At 33.4% G+C, this 24767-nt stretch overlaps 1 protein-coding gene across 1 annotated transcript; it reads right to left on the minus strand.

The window, feature by feature from the left end:
- Window positions 1-11702: 11702 nt before the first annotated feature.
- Window positions 11703-15818, minus strand: LOC145132107 (LOW protein: exocyst complex component-like protein). Its single transcript, XM_079066759.1, has 7 exons — window positions 15528-15818; window positions 14481-14575; window positions 13376-14366; window positions 12768-13283; window positions 12504-12695; window positions 12270-12406; window positions 11703-12114 (listed from the first exon to the last, which is right to left on the minus strand). The coding sequence occupies exons 1-7, from the start codon at window positions 15621-15623 to the stop codon at window positions 11823-11825; spliced, it is 2319 nt and encodes a 772-aa protein (XP_078922885.1). The 5' UTR covers window positions 15624-15818; the 3' UTR covers window positions 11703-11822.
- Between the last annotated feature and the right edge of the window lie 8949 nt (window positions 15819-24767).

Here is a 24767-nt window from a genome sequence, read left to right on the forward strand (position 1 = left end):
AGAAGAGTGTATATTCTCTCTAGTTGTCTTTCTCACATATAAAAAAACATTCTAAACATCTTGATTCTTACATCGGAGAGAATTGAACATATTGTGGTATGTTTTGTATCTATTTGACCATGTCAATGGGATAATAAGTGCAACTTTTTTATCCTATCAAAAAAATGAGGAACAAGGTAGGACATAAACTTACTCTCGGTCTCTCTTATATAATGTTTAAAGGTATAGTAACCCGACACCATGCAATTTGATGGCCTAGGCTTTTCACCGCATCAGGGAACACCAACCCTGGATGCGATTTAGGTACGATGAAGGTACCCTACGTTCTTTTTCCTGCTCTAATTGGCCAACGGCTAAAATCTTTTTTTTTTAATCCAATGGTTATATATATATATATATATATATATATATATATATTATAAAGCATATCAATTATATTTTGAAATTTAAGAGGTATAAATAACAAAGCTATTTGTACAAATCAATTATGCATAAATAATTCATTAATACTTTGCCAAAAGTTTGAAGACTTGAATTTAAGAAGGTTATTAAGAAATTCAATATGAAGCAAAATGAAAATTTTAAAATATTAAATTCATTAATTTAAATTAATTTACATTTCTTAAATTAGATACCAATATTAATTAATTTACATCAATAGTATAAACAGACAATATAAATATAAGGTATAAACATAAATATTTTATTTAAAAGTGAAAACTTTTTATTACGAAATAAATAATAATAAAATCTTATAATTATTTCCCTGTAACAGACTATTTGTCAAAAGAGCTATTTACTGTCGCCGTTTTGCGCGGGCACAAGTTTTATGTGTGTGTGTGTGTGTGTGTATATATATATATATATATATATATATATATATTGATGGGTTTTAGGTAAAACAAATAAACTAGAAAACAATTCCTAAGTTCACATGCAACCTACTTTGGATTTATGTTTTAACTATTGAACATACAACTTTGAATTGCAAAACAAGTACCCTAGAGGAGAGAGGCTAATTTCGAAATTAACAAACTAGGGTTTAGAGTTTACATACCTTTCAATTGTTATAACAAACAATTGATATTTCCTTGATCTTGATCTTGATCTTCTTGGAAGCTTTAGCACCACAAGTGTAATGCCTCTAATGGAATCACACCCAATGACTAGCAAGAAGGAAAGTAGAAGAAGAGAGAGGAGAGGGAGTATGCAATTTCGGCCAAGGTATTCTTCCAAAGAATCAGTACACAAAATGTGAGCCAGGAGGCTCCTTAAATAGTTGAGGGAACTAGGGTTTAGGGAAAACCCTAGTTATCCTTTGCTTAGGGCCTAAGCAAGACCCAAGGCCTTATCTTGGAGCCCTTTGAAGAATTCTCTAGGGTTTCCCCTAGGTTTTTCGTCCACCCCCTTCCAAGGGGGTTCTGGAACCTTCCACTCAACTATTAGTTAATTGCAAACTAGTCCCTGCACTTTATAATTAATTCTTTTAACCCCAAAATTAATTCTGATTAATTTCTGGCTAACAATTAATTTAAACATAATGATTTCTAATTAATATATTAATCCATTAACATATTAATAAATCATTTATATTAATTTATTAATCTTATAAATTAATATCTCTCCTTTCATAATTTCCTTGTCCAGTTGCTAGGTTGAGGGCAACCCAAAAGGACTGTGCTGCTATCAATTCAAGTACATACCAATTATAGTTATGGGTTTAGACACCTAATCCAACAGTCTCCCACTTGGATAAGTCTGTAACTATAATTGCTAGTATGCCTTCTAAATTTGACCAGCAAATTGTAGCTTCCAAAAGCTGCTGCCGAACTCTGACCCAGTCAGTTACGTGTCCTAAGATAAGTGATCATATAACCCTTCGTTCTGCTTGATATCCCCAGACAAAAGACATGGAATGTAATCAATCTGTTTGTCCAGAATCTATGTTTCCCGATTCCTGATTTGTGATGATGTAGGACTTCTAATCGAACACATCAATTTAGTCCTGGCTGGGCCCAGCACATAAGTCAACACCAAATCATCTAGGGGCCCACAGATATCGCTTTTCCTGTTAGGGCAAAAGGAACGAATAAACGTTGACTCATATGCTTGTATCTTTTACTCATCAAATTATGCATGACAATACGTTTTATAACACCAAGTTACTGATGCGTTTTCGTATCACCAATGCACAACCGACTTGTAAATTACAACTCATATATCTTTGTTTCAAGATTATAAGATATTATCGTCTCACTATTACTCGTGATGAATTCCATGAAGTAATATTCTGAGCGAGGGTTTATCCAATACTCAAATCTCAATTTCTGAGTACTCATGAACGTTGCAGCAATTCTATTGCCATGTCTATCCTTAGACAATCTGCAATCCAATTCATGACAGTCTTAATTCACTACTTACTTCCAAGAGTACGAGCGACTGTGGAGTTTGAATAATCTCATTATTCAGGAAGTAAAACATGCAAAAATGAAACACAATAATAAACAATTGACAAAAGGTAGTAGCCAAACTTATAAATAATACTTTATTATTTAATCACCAAAAGTCAATTACATTTACTTTGTTACAAGTTTCAAAAACTAGTCAAACTACTAAAACTAATATCATCTTTTAGTCCTATGCTCCGAGCATGCTGAATATGCTTAGCCCTACTCAGACCCTTTGTGAGAGGATCTGCTGGATTATCTTCAGATGACACCCTCTTTACTATAAGATGGCCTTCTTCTACTCTATGTCTGATGAAATGGTACTTTCTGTCGATATGTCTGGTCTTACCATGATCTCTCGGTTCCTTTGTTAAGGCAACCGCTCCTTCATTATCGCAGAACAGTTCCATAGGCTCCTGGATGGTTGGAACAACTCCGAGATCCCCGATGAAGTTCCTCAACCAAGCTGCTTCTTTCGACGCTTCACTTGCTGCTATGTACTCTGATTCACAAGTAGAATCAGCCACCGTATTTTGCTTGGAACTCTTCCAAGTAACTGCTCCTCCATTCAGTAAAAACACCCAGCCCGACTGAGAACGGAAGTTATCTCTATCCGTCTGAAAGCTGGCATCACTGTAACCATCTACTCTCAAAGTATCACTGCCACCAAGCACAAGGACCTAGTCCTTTGTCCTTCGCAAATACTTGAGTATATTCTTAACTGCTATCCAATGAGCTCTACCTGGGTTTCCCTGATAGCGACTGACCATGCTCAAAGCAAATGCCACATCAGGGCGAGTACATGTCATAGCGTACATGATCGATCCGACAGCGGAAGCATAAGGTACACGACTCATGTCATCTATTTCAACATCTGTACTCGGGCATTGAGTCTTACTCAATTTGGTATTGCTCTGGATAGGTAGCTCTCCCTTCTTGGAATTTTCCATACTAAACCTCTTTAGTACCTTATCCAAGTATGTGCTCTGACTAAGTCCAATTAGTCTCTTCTTTCTATCTCTCAATATTCTAATCCCAAGAATATAGGCACCTTCTCCAAGGTCTTTCATGGCAAAACACTTTCCAAGCCAAGACTTAACTTCTTTCAAGGTTGGAACGTCGTTACCAATGAGTAATATGTCATCGACATACAACACCAGAAAAGTTACTATACTCCCACTAGCCTTGATATACACACAGAACTCATCTTCACTTCTAGAGAAACCAAACTCTTTGACTTTCTCATGGAAGCAAAGGTTCCAACTGCGAGATGCTTGTTTCAATCCATAAATGGATTTCTTAAGCTTGCACACTCTATTGGGGAACTTTGCATCAACAAAACCCTCTGGCTGACTCATGTAAACATCTTCAGCCAACTTCCCATTAAGGAAAGCAGTTTTGACATCCATCTGCCAGATTTCATAATCATGAAAGGCAGCTATGGCGAGCAATATCCTAATAGATTTAATCTTAGCCACTGGCGAGAAGGTCTCATCATAGTCAACCCCCGGGGTTTGAGTGAAGCCTTTTGCAACCAGTTGAGCCTTGAATGTGTGCACATTTCCATCCATGTCTGTCTTCTTCTTGAAGATCCATTTGCACCCAACTGTCTTACGACCTGGTGCACTGTCAACCAAATTCCAAACTTGGTTGTCATACATGGACTTAATCTCGCTGTCCATTGCCTCTTTCCACTTGGAAGCCTCTGGACCTGCCATTGCTTCCTTATAAGTGACTGGTTCATCTAAGTTTACCAGTGTTCTGTCACTTATGAATGTGTCACCATCTGAAGTAATATGAAAACCATACAACTCAGGTGGCACACTCACCCTAGTGGATCTTCTAAGAGGTAATGAGTTATCGATTGGTTCAACAGGAACTGTTTCCTCTGGTTGAGTGCTAGTGTCATCTAAGGTTCCTTCATTGGCTGACTCTTGAATTTCTTCAAGGTCAATAGTGCTCCCACTGTCCTCTTTGAATATGAGCTCTCTTTCAAGAAAGACTCCTCTTCGTGCTACAAAGACCACGTTCTCACTAGGCCTGTAGAACAAATATCCAAAAGACTGCTTTGGGTAACCAATGAAAACACATTTCTCACTTCTAGCTGCTAGCTTGTCGTGAGTCTCTCGTCTTACGAAAGCTTCACAACCCCAGACTTTAATGTGTGCTAACGAGGGAACTTTCCCTGTCCACATTTCGTGAGGTGTTTTGGCAACCTTCTTTGTAGGGACAAGATTGAGGATGTGGGCGGCTGTCTCTAAGGCATACCCCCAGAAGTGAATGGGAAGCGAAGCCCGACTCATCATAGAACGAACCATGTCTAACAAGGTTCGATTGCGCCTCTCAGCTACACCATTTAACTGTGGTGTCCTAGGAGGAGTCAATTGTGAGACTATCCCACATTCTTTCAGATAGTCGTTAAACTCGATACTAAGATACTCCCCGCCTCTATCGGATCTAAGTATCTTTATTTTTCTGCCCAATTGATTTTCGACTTCATGCTTAAACTCTTTGAACTTTTCAAAAGTTTCTGACTTATGCTTGATCAAGTAGATATATCCATACCTGCTATAATCGTCAGTGAAAGTCACATAGAATCGATTAGCATCTCTTTTAGTTGATCTGAATGGCCCACACACATCTGTGTGTATGAGATCCAACAGACCTTCACCTCTTTCACAAGACCCTGTGAATGGTGATTTTGTCATCTTTCCCAAAAGACAAGATTCACACATATCATCTGATTTTAGGTCAAATGATTCCAACACTCCATCCTTTTGGAGTTGGGCTATGCGTTTCTTGTTAATGTGTCCACGACGACAATGCCACAAGCATGCCTTGTCTACACTATTAGACAAGTCAATATTAAGTACACTATTTCCTAGGCTATCAACACAAGTCACTGTTTCATACACACCATTACAAGGCAAAGCTTCAAACATAAAAACACCATTCTTATAAACATAAATTGAACCATTCAAATCATTAAAAGAATATGTAAAACCTTGTCTGAACAATGCATGAAATGAAATAATGTTTCTCGTCATCTCAGACGAATAGCAACAATTTATTAAATCTAATCTAACATCATTACTAAGCAGAAGCTGATAAACTCCGATCTTGGTTACTGGTGAAGACTTTCTGTTTCCCATGATCAAGTTTATCCTTCCTCGCTCTATCTCCTCACTTTCCTTTAGTCCCTGCAAATCAGAACAGATATGAAAACCACATCCTGTATCAAGGACCCATGAACGAGAAGATAATGAGTTATTAGCAGAAATAGTGTAAATACCCGCCGAAGATGGCTTCACTTTGCCATCCTTGATATCTTGCAGATATTGTGGGCAAGATCTCTTCCAATGCCCCTTTTGATTGCAGTAAAAGCAAACGGCCTCTTTTGGATCAGAAACATGGGGAGTGGAACCATTGGGCTTAGCCTTTGGGCCATTACTAGACGACCCAGCTTGAGCCTTGCTCTTCCAGTTTTGCTTGGGAGGACCTTTCCTCTTTTTCCCCTTTCCCTGTCCAATAGCCAAAACAGGGGCACTCGTAGGTGTGGAGGGTATACTTTTACCCTTCATCCCTGCCTCAGCTGTCTGCAACAAGTTGTGCAATTGGGCCAAGGTCTGCTTAGTATTGTTCAAATGGTAAGTTAGAATAAACTGACCATAACATTCAGGAAGTGAGTTCAAGACCATGTCAATGGCCAATTCCTCATCAAAGTGAATATTGAGCTTGACCAAACGCTCTATGTAGCGTTGCATTCTTTGCACATGTGACACAACCGACTCCCCATCTTTCATCTTGCAAGCCATGAGTGACTTGACTACTTCGAACTTTTCTTGACGAGCTCGCTTATGGTACTTTTCCATAAGGTCCTTGTTCATCTCGAAAGGCCAGTAGTCCTCATAGTACCTCTGCAGTTCTGGGGACATAGTTGCCACCATGATGCATGCCACTTTGGTAGCATCATCGTAATGTTTCTTGTAGGCAGCAAGATCTTCAGGAGTAGCTTCATTCTCATCAAGCTCTTTGAGCTCCTTTTCAAGAACATATTCTTTGTTCTCGAAACGAAGAGCCATCTTGATGTTGCGCATCCAATCGTTATAGTTTGAGCCATCCATAACGACTTTGGAGCAGATATTGAGCAAAGAGAAGTTTTGGTTGGAGGAGGACAAAGCAGAAGTGTTTCCAGGAGTAGACATCTGAAAAAAAAGTTTTAGTTAGATTTCAAGATACCTTAATAAAATAACCCAAAGATATAATATCAAGGTTAGGATCCAACTATGAAGATTCACAACTCAGAAATGGGATGCCGAGATCCAAGTGCAAATTTCATAAAGGTAGGTGAATGACGATTCACCAATTCCACCATTAGACGAAACAAACGAAGTGAAATTCCTAATTCTTTTGAGATACATTGAAACTATTCAATGGCATGTTTTAATATCAGATTATGCTCTTCTATTTGTGACTGGGATGCCGAGGATCACAAACAAGATGTGAATAACCATGCAAATGTGCTTGGTAACCTCATTGTCTTTATCATTAACTATTGATGTGCTGGTAAACCACACACGCTCCATCAAAATGACAATTATGAGATACCCATTACTACTCTTTATTAGTGCCTTTTAGTGTGCTGGTTAACCACACACGCTCCACTAACGACCAATAAAGCATAATGTGCAATTTCATGGATTAGCATACTTTTCACATTTTTCCTAAAGTAACTAGAGTTGGGATTTTTGAAAATAATGTTCTAGTACTTTTAATGTCATTATACTTTTAATGAGAAGTAGTTGTCCTATCAAATCCGTTCTGCTAACGACCCTCCACTAATCAAGGAAGCGGTGGGTGAGAGTGGACACCCATTCAACTACCATTTTATAGGCAGTTTCCTTATACCCCCCTTATAGATTAGCTTCGTGAATGAGACATACTAGCGATTTGACTGACCATATTCTTATACATATAATATTAAACCTTTAGTTATAATATATATATAAGGTGTGTTTTAAAACTTTTTAAAACTTCAAGGGTTTATATAAATTTCGAAATTTAAGCTGTTAAATTCAAATTTAAATAAACCAATTAACTAGATTTAATATTTATCTATTAATTAACTATTAATCAAATTATTAAATCTTGTAAGGATTATCTAATTAAATTAATCAATTAATTTAATCCTAATCCTTATCCCTCTAATTTCGAAAAATAGGGTAAGGATAATTATCCAATTAATCTAATTAAGTAACAATTATCCAAAAACAAGAAACCCTAGTTATCCTCTTAGCATATTTCGAAATTCATAAGGGAGGAGGCTAGGGTTTTCAAAACCCTAACCCTAATTTCGATTAGGGTTCTTTGGAGGCTAGGGTTTTCGAAAAAACCCTTTGATCCAAAACCCTAGAAATCGAAAAATTTGCCTTTAGGGTTTAATAGCTATAAACCCTAATTTGCAATTCAACAATTGTAGCAATTCAATTTAAAACAACCAGGCTCTGATACCACTGATGGGTTTTAGGTAAAACAAATAAACTAGAAAACAATTCCTAAGTTCACATGCAACCTACTTTGGATCTATGTTTTAACTATTGAACATACAACTTTGAATTGCAAAACAAGTACCCTAGAGGAGAGAGGCTAATTTCGAAATTAACAAACTAGGGTTTAGAGTTTACATACCTTTCAATTGTTATAGCAAACAATTGATATTTCCTTGATCTTGATCTTGATCTTCTTGGAAGCTTTAGCACCACAAGTGTAATGCCTCTAATGGAATCACACCCAATGACTAGCAAGAAGGAAAGTAGAAGAAGAGAGAGGAGAGGGAGTATGCAATTTCGGCCAAGGTATTCTTCCAAAGAATCAGTACACAAAATGTGAGCCAGGAGGCTCCTTAAATAGTTGAGGGAACTAGGGTTTAGGGAAAACCCTAGTTATCCTTTGCTTAGGGCCTAAGCAAGACCCAAGGCCTTATCTTGGAGCCCTTGGACGAATTCTCTAGGGTTTCCCCTAGGTTTTTCGTCCACCCCCTTCCAAGGGGGTTCTGGAACCTTCCACTCAACTATTAGTTAATTGCAAACTAGTCCCTGCACTTTATAATTAATTCTTTTAACCCCAAAATTAATTCTGATTAATTTCTGGCTAACAATTAATTTAAACATAATGATTTCTAATTAATATATTAATCCATTAACATATTAATAAATCATTTATATTAATTTATTAATCTTATAAATTAATATCTCTCCTTTCATAATTTCCTTGTCCAGTTGCTAGGTTGAGGGCAACCCAAAAGGACTGTGCTGCTATCAATTCAAGTACATACCAATTATAGTTATGGGCTTAGACACCTAATCCAACATATATATATATATATATATATATATATATATATATATATATATATATATATTATGTTATACTATACTATAAAGCATATTAGCCATATCTTGAATTTTAAGAGGTATAATATACAAAGCTTTTTGTACAAATCAATTATGCATAAATAAATCATTAATACTTGCCAAAAGTTTGAACATTTGAATTAAAGAAGGTTATTAAGAAATTTAATTTGGAGCAAAACGACAATTTTAAAATATTAAATTTCATATATAATTTAATTTACATTTCTTAAACCAGACAGCGATATAAACTAATTTACATCAAATGTATAAACAAAAAATATAAATATAAAGTCTAAACATTATCATTTTATTTAAAAGTGATAACTATTTATTACATAATAACTAATAATAAAATTTAATAATTATTTATTCGTAAGAAAATTATTCGCCAAAAGAACTATTTATCGCCTCCACTTTGCGCGGGCACACATCTAATATATATATATATATATATATATATATATATATATATATATATATATATATATATATATATATATATATATATACAACTAGGCTCATACAAAAACATAAATATTTTGCGAAAATGCGAAAACATATTTTATCTTATAAAAATCAAACACATGTACTTTAGAATATATATATATATATATATATATATATATATATATATATATATATATATACACACACACACACACAACTAGGCTCATACAAAAACATAAATATTTTGCGAAAATGCGAAAACATATTTTATCTTATAAAAATCAAACACATGTACTTTAGAAATTAAATTTATTAGCAATAAATTAAAGATAATAAGTTTAAATTGGAAGGTGTTATGGTAATATAGATTTAAAGTAGGGATGAAAGTGGGTCCAAATCCGGACCGGATGGACCTGGACCAGGAAAAACCGGAACCGGTTAACGGGATTTTGTAGAAGCGGAAACCAGAACGGTATATAGGAACCGGTTCCGGTTCGGTTCCGGGTAAAGTGGGTCTAGAACCGGAAAACCCGAAAACATCAAAGTGGGTAGGTTGGAACCGGATAAAGTGGGTTTAGAACCGGAAAACAGGGAAAAACCAGAATTTTTTGGTAATTAATTACTACTTAGTGGGTTGAACTTTGAAAATTTTCATATTGATATTCCGACTTTGGGGGACTGTAACTCATTGAATATGAAACCAAAATTGACAAAATTATAGTATAAAATCGTGTACTAACTCTAAACTACATTCTGGAAAAAACCGCATGTCAATCCGACTTTAAACGAATGAGATATGCGTGTCTTAACATTTTCACATAATACAAAGTACAAAAACAAATAGTTGAAAAGTTGAAAATTTTCTGTTTTGATATCCCGACTTCATGGGATTGTAAATCATTGAATATTAAACGAAAAATGACAAAATTATAGTCTAAACTCATGTAAAAACTCTAAACTACAAGTTTGAAAAAACCACATGTCAATCCGACTTCAAACGAATTAGATATGCATGTTTTAATACTTTCACAGAATACAAAAAAACTGAAAAACTAAAAACTTTCAGCTTTGATATCTCGACTTTGGGGCACTGTAAGTCAATGAATATAAAACTGAAAATGGCAAAATTATAGTCTAAAATCATATACAAACTCTAAACTACACGTTGAAAAAAACCGCATGTCAATCGGGGTCGAAACAAATGAGATATGCATCTTTTAAACGTTTCACAAAAACCGGTTCCGGCCCTAAAAGTGGTTCCGGTTCCTAACACCGGTTCCGGTTTTTAGACTCGGTTTACCCGGACCCGATGGACCCACACCCGGATTACCCGGAACCCAGATAAAGCCAATTTTTAAATCCGGAACCGGATCCGGTTCTAACGGTTTCGATTCCAGTTGTGGTCCGGTTTTCCGGTTCTAAATCTCATCACTAATTTAAAGGTGGTTTTAACAAACTTTTTTTTTCACGTCTGTAAACACTTTTAAATTCAATTTTTTATAATAAAAATTTGAAAAAACATGTTTTGTTAATATGAAACAATTTCTCATGTATCATCGATTATCATTATGGTAATATAGATTTAAAGGTGGTTTTAACAAACTTTTTTTTCACGTCTGTAAACACTTTTAAATTCAATTTTTTATAATAAAAATTTGAAAAAACATGTTTTGTTAATATGAAACAATTTCTCATGTATCATCGATTATCATTATGGTAATATAGATTTAAAGGTGGTTTTAACAAACTTTTTTTTTCACGTCTGTAAACACTTTTAAATTCAATTTTTTATAATAAAAAATTGAAAAAACATGTTTTGTTAATATGAAACAATTTCTCATGTATCATCGATTATCATTATGGTAATATAGATTTAAAGGTGGTTTTAACAACTTTTTTTTTTCACGTCCTTAACCACTTTTAAAAAATCTTTCAACCACCATGTCGTCATTGTCAACTAGTTCGTCGGATTCGATGACATTAGAAGAAGCAACGTTTACAAGTGACATCATGGCAAAAGCAATCGCGTATTACCAAAACCAAGAGGCTCAAAGTTCAGATTTTAGAACGAGAAGAGATCATTCGAAGAGAAAAAATATTTAAAAAAAAAAAAAAAAAAAAGATGAGGTGAAGTAAAAGGTGCCATGTCCTAGGTTTTGATGAGTGGGTGGAAAATAAGATAATGCTAAGTCAACAAATGAAAGATGAAAGTTGACCATACCCTACAACATAACAAACACATTCTAAAACAAGTTGTATTTCAGATTGATGTCAATATGACAGAAAAAAAAAAATGCAATTTTCTAATCCCACCCAAAAACCAGGACATGCACTCACTCTCAATCTCTCGCTTCTCATAAATGAAAATAGCCTTAATGAGATGTGTTCTAGGAAAGAGCATAATAACTTGCTATCATAGAACTTCCAAATTAAACCACAACAATTTACTTTTAGTAAATATTACACGCAAACTACTTGAATATTTTAATTCTAATCCTAGACATCACTAGATAAATCATGATTCGGGATCTGTAAAGTCCGACAGACTATCCAACATTTGACTTTCAGCAGAAGCAAAAGACTCGGATGTAGTAATTGTTGAGAGAGAAGACGGAGACTCATCAGAATCCGAGATCACTTCATCATGTATTTCATCATCATCATCTTCATCATCATCATCATCATCATCATGTAAGATTATATGGTCTTCATCGATTTCAGAAGCATCAGATCCATCACCTCCCATCAACAGTTTGTTTATTGCAGCCTTTGCAGTTTCAACAAACCATTCATCCTCTGGCAATGCACTGGTGGGATTAAAAAAATTAATTGTATGCAAAAAATAGCAATGTACTTACATTGATTTGTTTATTATAGCAATGTCATCCAAATACAAAAACAACTTTGAATGCTATAACTGAGTATATTTTTCAAAGTAAAATTACTTAAATACCCTTATTACCTTTGTTGGTTTAGACCTCTGCCTGAGAATGTTCTTATAGCACGAGCAATTATAGATGATGCCATTTGGTGCACATTTCTTGAAGGGTAACCAGCAAAACGCGCAATTTCAACAGTGAAGTGCATATCAAGAATCAACTGCAAAAAAAAAAAAAAAATAATAATGTAGAATTTTTACTCGATAAATAATCGGAATATGTTGCTGTTTCTTGCATATAGCCCTTAATTAGTTTACCTGTTGCAATCCTTGTGGCTGAAGTTTTGCCACTTCATTTTCTAAAACACCCCAAAAATCCTCTTCATTAGACATCACCCACATCACAACAGTTTCAGTTAGCCTTGCAAGCAACACTTTCTGTATCTTTTCTTTCCCAAGTAACACATCTCCAGCAACTGTTGCTAATTGCTGCAGCTTTCCAAATAATGCCTGCATAAATCCATGTTAACACCACAACTCAAAAGAATGTGACAAAAATGTTTCCATCAATTACAAAATTACCTGGAAGGGCAACGAAGGCAAAGGATCAGAATTCCAATTAAGATCATCACCTTCCCCACATAAATAAATATTTGCATCAGGGCGTGTTTTCCCATCTCTTGAATATATAAAATTCAACACATATTGTCTACAGAAATGATCTCTAAGCTTATCCAGTGAATGCTGAAGCTGCTTTCTCCAGTCCTTATAATCTATCGCATTATTCAATAGAGGGGCAGTATTGTCATTTCCTGCTTCCTTGCTTTCGTTTAAAACACTCCATATTCTTGACATAACCATAGGTAATAGCTCTTCTGCAATGGTGAATGCAGTTCCCAAAAGGGCAAGTTGTTGGGAATCTGTTTCAGCTTTAAAAGGTACTGCTTCTTTTAACTCCACTAAACTGTCATCTTCAGAAGGTTCAGGTAAAGCTTTTATGAGTTCATCCATGTATTGATCAAAAAGTTTTAGAATTCTTGTTAAAATGTTTCCTCCAAAGTGTAAGATGACTAGGCGCGTTAGTTGCTCCACTATATCCTGTAAAAAAATACAATGAAAGTAAATTTCTATAATAAACAAATCAGTGAAAGTACATTGCTATTTCTTGCATTCAAATAAAGTCAACTCACTTTGACCATGAAGATGAAACGGGTCCCACTATCAACAAGCATTCCATCAGAAGATATAGCGAAAGTAGACAAAGGAGAGGCAAGGCGAGGTGACAATGGCAACATTTCATCATTTCCTGAAAAATCAAAAACTAATTTTCTTGCTCTTCTAAAATTCAATTCAAGAACTTCTTCAATATAAGGCTCCAAAAGCACTAAAAGCACTTTTGACAACTTTAGCCCTTGTGATTCCAACACTGAGCAGTGATTCAAACTAGCCTGAACACAAACACTTGCAGCATGTAAAGCTGAAACAGTTTCTGAAGAAGGGGCGTTTTCTTTAACCAATTTCACAAATAATTCAATTTCCCTTTCTGCCCATTGAACAAGTCGGTTGTTGTAAAGTAAATCATCTCCAAATATTGTTCCCATTTCTTTTGTTGTTGATGAGATTGTGGAAAAGATAATGTTGGATAAAGCAGCCGGAAATGTTTCCGGGTAGCACGGGCAGGATGGGAGAAAGATTTGGATGGTTTTTTGAAGTCGGGCAGCTTTTGACTTGAGAAAAAGATTATGTGCAAGAGGACCTTTTCCTAGCTTTAGTAAACCCAAAACTGCTACTTTTAAATCGGTTTGTTCGATGATGTCAACAAGTTGATTTTCAATTAAAGATTTTCGTTTTGAAAATTCATTGGATAATGAATCGGATGAGGTTTTAAAGTCAGGGTGTTTTCTTTCTTCTGTTTCTATTGCTTCTATGGCTTCTTCTACTTTATGTTCAGCTAGAAGAAGGTCTATATTTTCTAAAGATGATCTTTTTTCATCTTGTGATTCATTTGGGAAGTCGAATTCGGTGTCTTTTTGAAGTTTCTCAGTGTTGTTGGCTTTACTCCATTCGCTCAGTTCATGGTGGACCCCACTTAGTAAGTCTTGTACGAGGATTCCTTGTGCAGAGATGTTCTTTCTTAGGTCGTTGAGTTCATGCTCCATTTCCACAACCTCATCGGATAGCCTTTAAATAAGTGGAAATTAGAATAAATGCTTAAAAGATTTGGAATTTATGTTAAGATGTGTTTAAGATAAGAGGGAAAAAGAGAGAAACAAAGGGGAAGTGAGGGAATATTACCTCAGAAAAGCTAAGTACTTGGATTGAGTGTTGCCACATAAATTCTCTACTGCATCCTTCAAATCAAGAAGCTCAAAACAGAGCTTTCTAATGCCCTGCAAATAAAAGAAACATGTATCCAATTACATAACTGTATAAAGAAAAATGTATATTTCAAATTGTAAACATTCACAAAACAAACAATTATTACTTAAACAATATAATTTTTCATACATGTAACATACTTGAACCGAGTAATTCAGCAAAGATTTGAAACCTTGTTTACAATTCAAGCATCAAGGAGAGAAACTTACAAAAATCAAACTGTACAAACTCACCAGAGCTATTCATATTAATCAGATTTGTTTCCATGTAATTAATAATGTATTGTTTCCTACTTCCTAGATGGATTAATAACCGAATATGCTAAGCATTCAGAAGAACTTGGATCTTACAAGTGGTGGTCTGAAAATAAGATATGGTCTGTTTATAAACTACAATGGCATGTGATTGATCTTTATATTAAAAAAATACAGACAAATTCATCGTTTAACTTTACTATGATTCTTGAATATATACATATCCTGCTTCTGTCCTTGAGGAGTACCACCTTTAAGTGGTGCACAGATGTGATACCTATTTGCCTCTTAAACTCCTAAAGGAAGTTTTACATATTTATAACAGCATTTAAGATTCCAAAAATCAGAAATTTAGTAGGAAACTCAATCAGTACAATGCCAAAGGACTTCACAAATCTACCCAGAGCTTCACATATATACGCATAAGAACTATTAATCCTTCAAAAATAATTGCGCTTGAGATACAATAATGATGCATAAATATAATGTAATAATCCTACGATCAGAATCAACTCGAGGCTTCTAAAATTAAAACCTAACTTACTCACAATTCAAGTATTAACATAAGATTTCTCCGTTTTTAGGTTTCCTTTAGTCGTTTTAACGCATTTGACTGTAACAATTCTAACAGCTTGTGAACTTACAAGGAAACACTTAAAAAAAGGTGAAAATACGTAAGAATAATGATTCACAGACAAGGATTTGATACCTTTTCGGTTTTAGATTGAAAGATGGTGTCGATCTTGGATTGTGGAGTGACCGATTCAATAGATGGGAAATCGTCTTCTTCTTCGCTGCTGTCCATTTCCAGTTCTGTTTTGACGAAACTCAACTTCAGTTGCGTCCTACACTCCTACTCCACAACGGCTGTTGTAACTTTACTGATGCTTTTCTTTTCTGCAGCTTTCGATTTCAACTTTCGGTTCCAGTGGTCCATGGAATGGACTTAGGTCTTTTCTCTCGAACCCGACCATTTTCCCAACAATTTACGGGATCATGTATTGTATGCTATTGTTTTTTCGATATGATTTGTATTTTTGTTGTAAATAAATATATTGTTACTATTAATTAAGAAATAATAAATTTTATTTCAAATTAATATAAAAATAACTATTTTGTGGTAATAACTGCTTCGTTGTCTAGATTAGGGATGAAAGTGGTCCAACCCGGACCGGATGACCCAGACCCGGAAACCGGCATTGATGGATTATAAGAACCGAGAACCGGACCGGTATACGGTAACCGGTTCCGGTTCGGTTCCGGGTATCGGACCGGATAAAATGGGTATGGAACCGGAAATTGATAATTGGAACCGGAATTATGTATTAGACCCAAAAATAGCTAGAAACCCGGAAGTGAAACCGGAAACCCGGACTAGTGATTGTGATACTCATGGAAAATCAAAGAAAAAATAATTTGTGAACCTATCTTATTATCAAATTATTATAAAATAAACTTCAAATTTATCATTTATGTGGTTTTGAAAAACATAATTTATTTTTCTGTACTGTTTTTTTACCATATCTTTCTTATTTTTAAAATGAGACAAATATGTATAAACTAGTCCATTTTTGTGATTTTCAAACATAAATAAACCATGAACCAATAACTATGTCATATGTTATATGTTGCTATATAATAAAAGGTAATTAGATCCTAAAACCAATATATGTGAAGGTTTTTTACTACTAAAGTTTTAGTTTTCTTCCGTCCAGATATTTCTATGAAACCAAAATAACTTTTATCCAGTTATCTGTTTAGTATGTAAAACATAGTTTTTTTCTTCTTTCAGTTTCTTTGTTAACTAGTTGAAAAAGTCCACTTATCAAACACTTATTTTTCACATGTGAAAACCCTTTCCAATTATCTACATCTTTTTTTAATTTATTTGTTTTTTTATGTACATGTTTTGTTTTAATAAAACACTAGATTATAACTCGCGTTAAACGCGGAGGAACGCATAAAAAAAATACAAACGTCTTTGGAATTTACTATTTAAATATTATTATTATTTTTTTTAATTTCGAAGTATACTTTGTTATTTTAGGGTTATGTTCCGAAATATATAATTTTATTGAATTCTAAAAACTATAAAAAAAATTATTAACAAAAAATAATAACATGAACAATTTTTGTTATTTATAGCAACATACTTTCAAACTACGTTGTTATTTTTGCTCATTTATGTTATCAACATGTGTATTACATAAATTTTAACCTATAAATGGATCTTAAAATTATATTATGTTCTATAGGGCATAATTATATTAAATGTCCTAACATACATAACATATATCAAATATTAAAATAAAAGTATATATTAATTTAAAATAATTAGTATAACAGTCTAAAAAAACTTATATCTTATTAATTTTAATGAACGCATCTGCAATTTGTGAGGTTTGTCTAATGTGGTATGGTAATAAATCAAAAGTAAGCAATGTCCATTTGCTGAACATATGGAAATAACAGTTTTGCCAACACCTCTATCAAATAGAGTTGTGGAAGCATCTATAACGGTCCTCATGATTATACAAAGAATTGAATTAAAGAATATTGGTGAAGATAATAACAAATTAAAGTTGGTTAACAAATATAGAGATATAATTGGAAAACATGTGTCGTGATTTTATATTAAATAAAAATATATAAAAAAAATAGATGAATTAAATCTTTTTTAATAAGATTAAATTAAATGATTGTTCCTAAATTGATAAGGGTACATCATTTTGAAAAGATTTAAAGATTATATTTACTTATTAAACGATTTAATTATAAATGTCTGCATTCTATATATTGAAACATGATAAATATACATATAATTATTTTGGAAAGTGTTTATGATTGACGATATAATTGGAATGATAATCTGCATAAATACGAATATAAGATTCATGGAAGAAATTAAAATTTGTAGAGTATGTGCTCGTGTTGACAATTATACCATTGGTCATAAGGAAATTACTTTTAAACTTAAAACAAATCGACAATAATAGATTTGGTCAACATAGTTTGTTATTTAAACTTAAAACAAATTGACAATAATAAATTTGGTCAATATAGTTTGTTAGGAACAATAAAAAAATTATTGTTATAAAATCTTGTTTGTGGAATAACAAACTCAGTGGCTTAAGCCAAAGATTAAGGAGATTACCTTTAAACTTAAAACAAATTGACAATAATAGACTTGGTCAATATAGTTTGTTATTTAAACTTAAAACAAATTAACAATAATAGACTTGGTCAACATAGTTTGTTACGAACAATAATAAAAAATTATTGTTATAAAATATTGTTTGTAGAATAACAAACTCAGTGGCTTGAGCTAAAGATTAAGACATGAAAAAGTAACTTTTAGGCCAAAGTCTAAGCGGTAAAGTCAAATATTGGGATCCTAATGTAGATTTGCAAAGTAGGATGATATAATGTGTGTTTACTTTTAAAAAATAGTTGAAATATAATTGTTATTAATGATAATATGGGACAACATTGAAAGTTAAATTATATTATGATCCATGTGCCAGAATATATTGAATACATGCTTATTTAGGAGATTGTAACATAAATGGTCCATATTATTTGTAAACATTGTTGCCTAATACATCGATATATTCCAGCATGTTGGTTTTATGCACATTGACAACGATTGTTGCTGTCATGATTGTTGTTTTAATGAAGGAAAAAGTGTAAACTGCACCTTCACCAAAAAAACAGTTTTCAGTTCAATAAAGACGAAAACCAAATAGCATTCGGCAAAGGAAGTTCGATGACAGAATGTGAATTAAGAAGAGTTAGAAGTATCAAATATTTTAACACGAAAGAAAGGAAAAAATAAAGCAGTTTGCATACATGATAAACATATTCAAAACACCATTTCATACATGATTCATAATATAACAACAAAAACAAACATTGCAGAGGATAATGAAACCTGTTATGGATGATGGATGATGGAAGTAGGCAGCAGCAAGTGTAAAGAGAGGTTGAAGAAACAATTTTTTTTCGTGATTGATAGCTTGAAGAAACAATTTTTTTTTCGTGATTTGTATGATACGTGATATTATATAAGGTTAATAAGGATATATAGAATGGTAAACAATGGTTTTATAAGATATCTATATCTATATATCATAACAAAATATGGGAAATGGTATAATTGGAAAACATGAGTCCTAATATTATATTAAGTTAAAATAGTTATAAAAAATATATGATTTACATCCATAATTAATAAGATATAATTAAATGACCGGATTTGAAATTGATAATGGTACATGAATTTGAAAAGATTTAAAGATAATATTTCCTTATTAAACGATTTAATCATAAATGTCTGGATTCTATTTATTGAAACATTATAAATATACATATAATTATTTGGGAAAGTGTATGATTGACGGTATAATTGAAATGATAATCTGCATAAATAAGAATATATGATTTATGAAAGAAATTAAAATTTGTAGAGTATGTGCTCGTGTTGGCAATTATACTCCTGGGCATAAGGAAATTACCTTTAAACTTAAAACAAATTGACAATAATAGACTTGGTCAACATAGTTTGTTATTTAAGTTCAAAACAAATTGACAATAATAGAATTGGTCAACATAGTTTGTTACGAACAATAAAAAAAATTTATTGTTAGAAAATATTGTTTGTGGAATAACAAACTCAGTGACTTAAGCCAAAGATTAAGGAGATTACCTTTAAACTTAAAACAAATTGACAATAATAGACTTGGTCAACATAGTTTGTTACGAACAATTAAAAAAATTATTGTTATAAAATCTTGTTTGTAGAATAACAAACTCAGTGGGCTTAAGCCAAAGATTAATGGATGACGAAGTAACTTTTTGGCCAAAGTCTAACCGGTAAAGTCAAATATTGAGATCTTATTGCAGATGTGCAAAGTATCATGCTGCAAAACATAACTAATCAATATGATTCCAAATTTTTTTTTCTTTTAATTAGGGTAAAGATCCTAAATGTTGACGAATTATAAGAAAGTTTGGTAGTAGAAATCAAAATTAGTACCTCCAAATCAGTAAGATTGCAATGATGGATGAATCTATAAGTATAATCATAGTATGTGTATGTGGTAACAATGTCATCGGCTGTGTTCTGACTACTGTTGTCTTCAAATTTGAAGAACACGTTAGTGTTTTTTTGACTTAATACATAACGTGCTTAATTAAGTCAGAAAGAATGAGTACCAAATATGCAACCAACAGACCACATGTCAACAACTGTTGAATAATGAGTAGCACCCAAAAGGACTTCTGGAGCTCTATACCAAAGGGTCAATATCGGAAATGATAAAAGTTATTTAGCAATATTCAAATTAACTTTTTTTTAAGAATTTTAACCATTTTGTCAATCGAAATGGTACTTTTTTAAGATTTTTCACCCAAGAGGACTGTCTTCCCATCTTTGTTTACACCTTGCTTCACATCCAACAGCTTGTTTGATTTCGTTAATCGCAGTCAAATCCAAAACGAATCAATACCATTTCAAATTGATTACTAAAAAAACCATAGATAGAAACATAAATCGGATACGCATAATATAAACCTAAAACCCAAATAAGAGTGATTCAAATCAAAATTCCCGTTAGAATAATCAAAATGGAAAACCAGTTGCAGATTCACAAAAATTCAAATACCTTGAGAAGAAGAAAAGTGCAATGGGAATAATCTTCGGCAGTGAATCTCAATTTCAAGTTGTTGGTGACAAACACGATGCAGGAGATGCATTGATGGAGAAGAACATGGATAGAAATTGGAGGGATCATCGACTCTTGAGGAGGAAGAACATTGATAGAAATTGGAGAGATCATCGGCTCTTAATATTATCTTCATCAGAGAGAGAGAAAGAGAAAGAGAGCAATCCCTATTTTAGAGGAAAAATGGTTATAGACGGTAAGAAATGCGTATTTGTAGTTCCATTTTGTTACGATGACATCAGCGAAATTGATCCAGTGGTTTAAAATAATCAATGAAAAACATTGAAGGGGCCAGATCGTTTTAGGTGATGTAATTAGGTTTCTGCTTTAATATATATAGAGATATGTAAAAAACGAGATTGGTTTTGTGTTTCTAGTTGATGTCGATAGCAGGAGAGGAGCATAATTCATCAGTAGCCAATTTTTTTTAGTAACCCTCAAATTCCAGTTCCCTAGCCCACTAAACTGCTTCCGTTTTTTTTCCACAAATCCGGTTCTAATATCTGGAATACCTGGACCCATTGGACCCGTACCCCGGAATACCCGGAACCCGGATAAGACTATTTTTTAAACCCAATACCCGAACCATTTAAGCATTTTCCAGTTATACCGGTTCCGGTTCCAGTCCGGTTTTCCGGTTTTATAACTCATCCCTAATCTAGATCATTCATGGTCTTAACCAAATCTTATGTCCACCTTATCACTAATAATATTATTCAATTTCATTAAACTCCATATCATCTTCGTTTAACCCAAATAAAGGTGTCACTTGTGGCTATGGAGGTTCGCCTACAGTGACTCTAAGACATGAGGCAAAACCTCAAGCTGGTCCGGAAACCCTCGTTAGGGAAGTTTTATTTCCATAAAAAAACAAATAAAGGTGTCCTTAGACTAAATGCAAAAAGTTCATCTTAACCAAATCTTATCACTCATAATATTATTTTTTATTGGATAATGACAAAATTGAATTAAAACGAAGGGCTATCACTGTTTGATGACAAAATTGAATTAAAACGAAGGGCTATCACTGTTTGATCATTGTTTCAAAAGGGGATAATGTTATCGTAGCATTAGGTATTAGGAAGTTGTCATTTTAGCATCAGGTAGCATTAGGAAGTTGTTATTTTATGTTGGAAACAAAGATAATTATATTTCCGTTTTGTTTTGTTCATATTTGAGTTTTTTTTTTCTTTTTATCTATAGATAATAAATTTTTTAGAAGTGTTCACATATGATCATTATGACCAGAAAGTAGCAGGTCGTATGTAAAAATTTTCATCAAATTCGTTACCTAGATATGTACAAAAAAGTTATACAAATATAAACAAAACGAAAATGTAATTATCCTGGTAAGTCAAATTTTTTTTACCTTCTAATTTTGATTTGGTATAAAATTTAACCTAAATTGTAAATATTTTTAAAATCACACCATTTTGTTAAATATCTTTTTAAAGTACACTACTTCGATAAAAATAATTAAAAAAAACTCTAGACTTGACATAGAAAAACACACATCGTCGTTTTATAGAAGTTTAATGTTTAAAATATTAAATATAAAATTTTTAATTTACTAGAGACTAAAAATACCAGAAATGAAAATCACTAAAATTAAAAACAACACCATGTTCAATAAAGTTTGCTCTATGTATTATAGGAATTTAAATATAAAAGTAGAAATAGTTTTTAACTAAATCTATTAATATTATTTAAGGAAATTTAACTAAATCTATTAATATTACTAACATTATGATCTACTACCTTGATAAAAATGCGAATTGACTTATCAAGGTAATTACCTTTTTCGTTTTTTTTTTCATATTTGGGTAACTTTTTTTTATACACATCTAGGTAATGAACTTGTTGAAAATGTTCGCATATGATCATTATGACCGGATGTAACATGCTATATTCGGTCATAATTGTCATATATGAACACTTCCAACAAGTTCGTTACCTAGATGTGTATAAAAAAAATAGTTACTGTAACACCAAAATTTTCAAACCAAAATTTTCATTTTTAAAACATAATAAAAACATGTCTCATTTTCTCAAAAATCACAAGTATCAATTTATCAACACATATTTCAAAATTGTTTATTACAAATCCAGGATCCTCCAAAAACATATCTCCAGTGCAAATGTGTGTATAATCAAGCCTGTGCCTTCCCGCGATCCTGAGAAGTACCTGAAACACATTACACGTAACACGGTAAGAACAAAACTTAGTGAGTTCCCCAAAATACCGCACACATCATATTAGCTACTCGAAGGCTAACTCAATACGACCCTCCGGTCAATGTGTCTCAGTGGAGACCCTCCGGTCCCACAAATCGGGTGGACCCTCCGGTCCTAACTCAGTAAGCTCATAATAATAATACTCGGCATAAATCACAATGACATAATGCAGAATATCACAATACACAAGTAAGCACATAAGACACCTCGGTCACACCTAGATACCACTCATGGTAAGTATAGTGAGAAGACTCACCTCGTAAGAATCGGATAACCTCGAACTCGAATCACCGGTCTAGCCTTCGCCTAACACATACGATAATTATCCCTAATTAATAACGGCTCTCAAGAAGCTAGATTAACCCTTCTACAAACTCACAGATGGGGAAAATGCCATTTTACCCCTCCATGGCCTTAATAGTCCACAAACTGACAAAACCCTAAAAGTCAACCAAAAAGTCAACCGAAGAGAGTACGCTGCGCGTACCAGCTCTCTACGCTAGGCGTACTTTGCTGCCATGCAGGCATCGGGGATGCTCGACCTCTACGATGCGGGTACTGGGATTACGCCCAACGTACGTCCTAGCTTCACTCTTTCTACTCATTTGGTCTTAATCAGTTAAGACCTTGGCTCATATCACAGATCTGGACTCCTTAATAGCTCTTACTCCATAAAGTCAGTGACTTTAAGCCTTTGCATGGCTGATAAGGCCACAAACACACAAAACCCTCACTTTCTTAGCTCAAAATGCTCATATGTCATGCATCGCTTGATTCCAACGACCAAGTCTTGATTTTTATGACACTACACCACTAAATTGTCACACCCCAAAACCGGAACGACAGAAACGTTCGGGGGTAGAGGACGTCATGTACAGTATCACAACAAAGCATAGTAGTAAACAAGCAACAACATCATCCATTGCATTAATAATATAATTTAATACAAGTGTGTTCTGTGAAGTTTATAAGACACCAAAAATGTAAATCAAAATAAGAGATGAGTCTTGAACGAGCTCCATCTTCTCAAAACCCGGCATCGGTACCTATCTACTGATGACCTGAGAATACAAGTTATTTTGAAAAAGTTTATCAGCTTTAAAGCTGGTGAGTTCATAAGCATTTTAGTGTCATTGTTTGTATGAAAATGTTTGTAAGTATTTGATGTATAAGTTTGTAAATGTTTGTAGTAAATGTTTGTATCTCCTAGAAAATCCTATATTTTCTACTAAACGTAGCCTTCTACCAAGGCATAAAATGTTCTGTATGTTTGTTTCTTGTAAGAGTGTGTATTTTCCCAAGTGTGACTATCATTAACCAAAAATGTAGTTTTACATTACCTTTTATGTGAAAAGCTCACAATGTGAATGCAATGGGAAAATAATAAGGTACTGTAGTGTTGTATTATAGTAACTACTGTTGTACCTACTACCTTAAACCAATTGTTATTTAAGGTATAATGTGATATGATTGTACCATACTATTGACTAAAAACACGACGATGAAAGACGTCGGAAGAAATGACATTTGGCACCCGTAGACTTGCAAGTCCCACTGTAGCGAGCAACAAGGTGTAGGATAGTCAATCCAGTATAGATCTATACACAAATTCACGCTCTCCTTCTAGGAGACTCTGGATACAAATCGGGCCATGACAGGTGATGCCATGCCCCGAAACCGTGGCTCACATTTATGTTATAGTATTCTTGTATATGTATTGTATGTACTAGTGTAATGTATGTTCTCTCTGTCTAGTATGTAGTATGTTCTCTTTGTTTCTCATCATAGTATGTTCTCTTGTATAGTGTATAGTATGTATTGTTTCTCATAATAGTATGTTCTCTTAGTTTCTCATAATAGTATGTTCTCTTGTATAGTGTATAGTATGTATTGTTTCTCATAATAGTATGTTCTCTTGTATAGTGTATAGTATGTATTGTTTCTCAAAATAGTATGTTCTCTTAGTTTCTCATAATAGTATGTTTTGACTC

The sequence above is a fragment of the Lactuca virosa genome, chromosome 8 (genome assembly GCF_052849685.1).
Source record: "Lactuca virosa cultivar CGN04683 chromosome 8, Lactuca_virosa_CGN04683_v6, whole genome shotgun sequence".
In the NCBI taxonomy this organism is placed as follows: domain Eukaryota; kingdom Viridiplantae; phylum Streptophyta; class Magnoliopsida; order Asterales; family Asteraceae; genus Lactuca; species Lactuca virosa.

Excerpts from the sequence above, each read along its gene's own strand:
- LOC145132107 (XM_079066759.1), bottom strand. The coding sequence starts at position 15,623 with ATGGACAGCAGCGAAGAAGAAGACGATTTCCCATCTATTGAATCGGTC. Across the intron at positions 14,576-15,527 it reads TTCAATCTAAAACCGAAAAG|GGCATTAGAAAGCTCTGTTT; the intron begins GTATCAAATCCT and ends TTTTATTTGCAG. Across the intron at positions 14,367-14,480 it reads AAGTACTTAGCTTTTCTGAG|GCTATCCGATGAGGTTGTGG; the intron begins GTAATATTCCCT and ends ACTTATTTAAAG.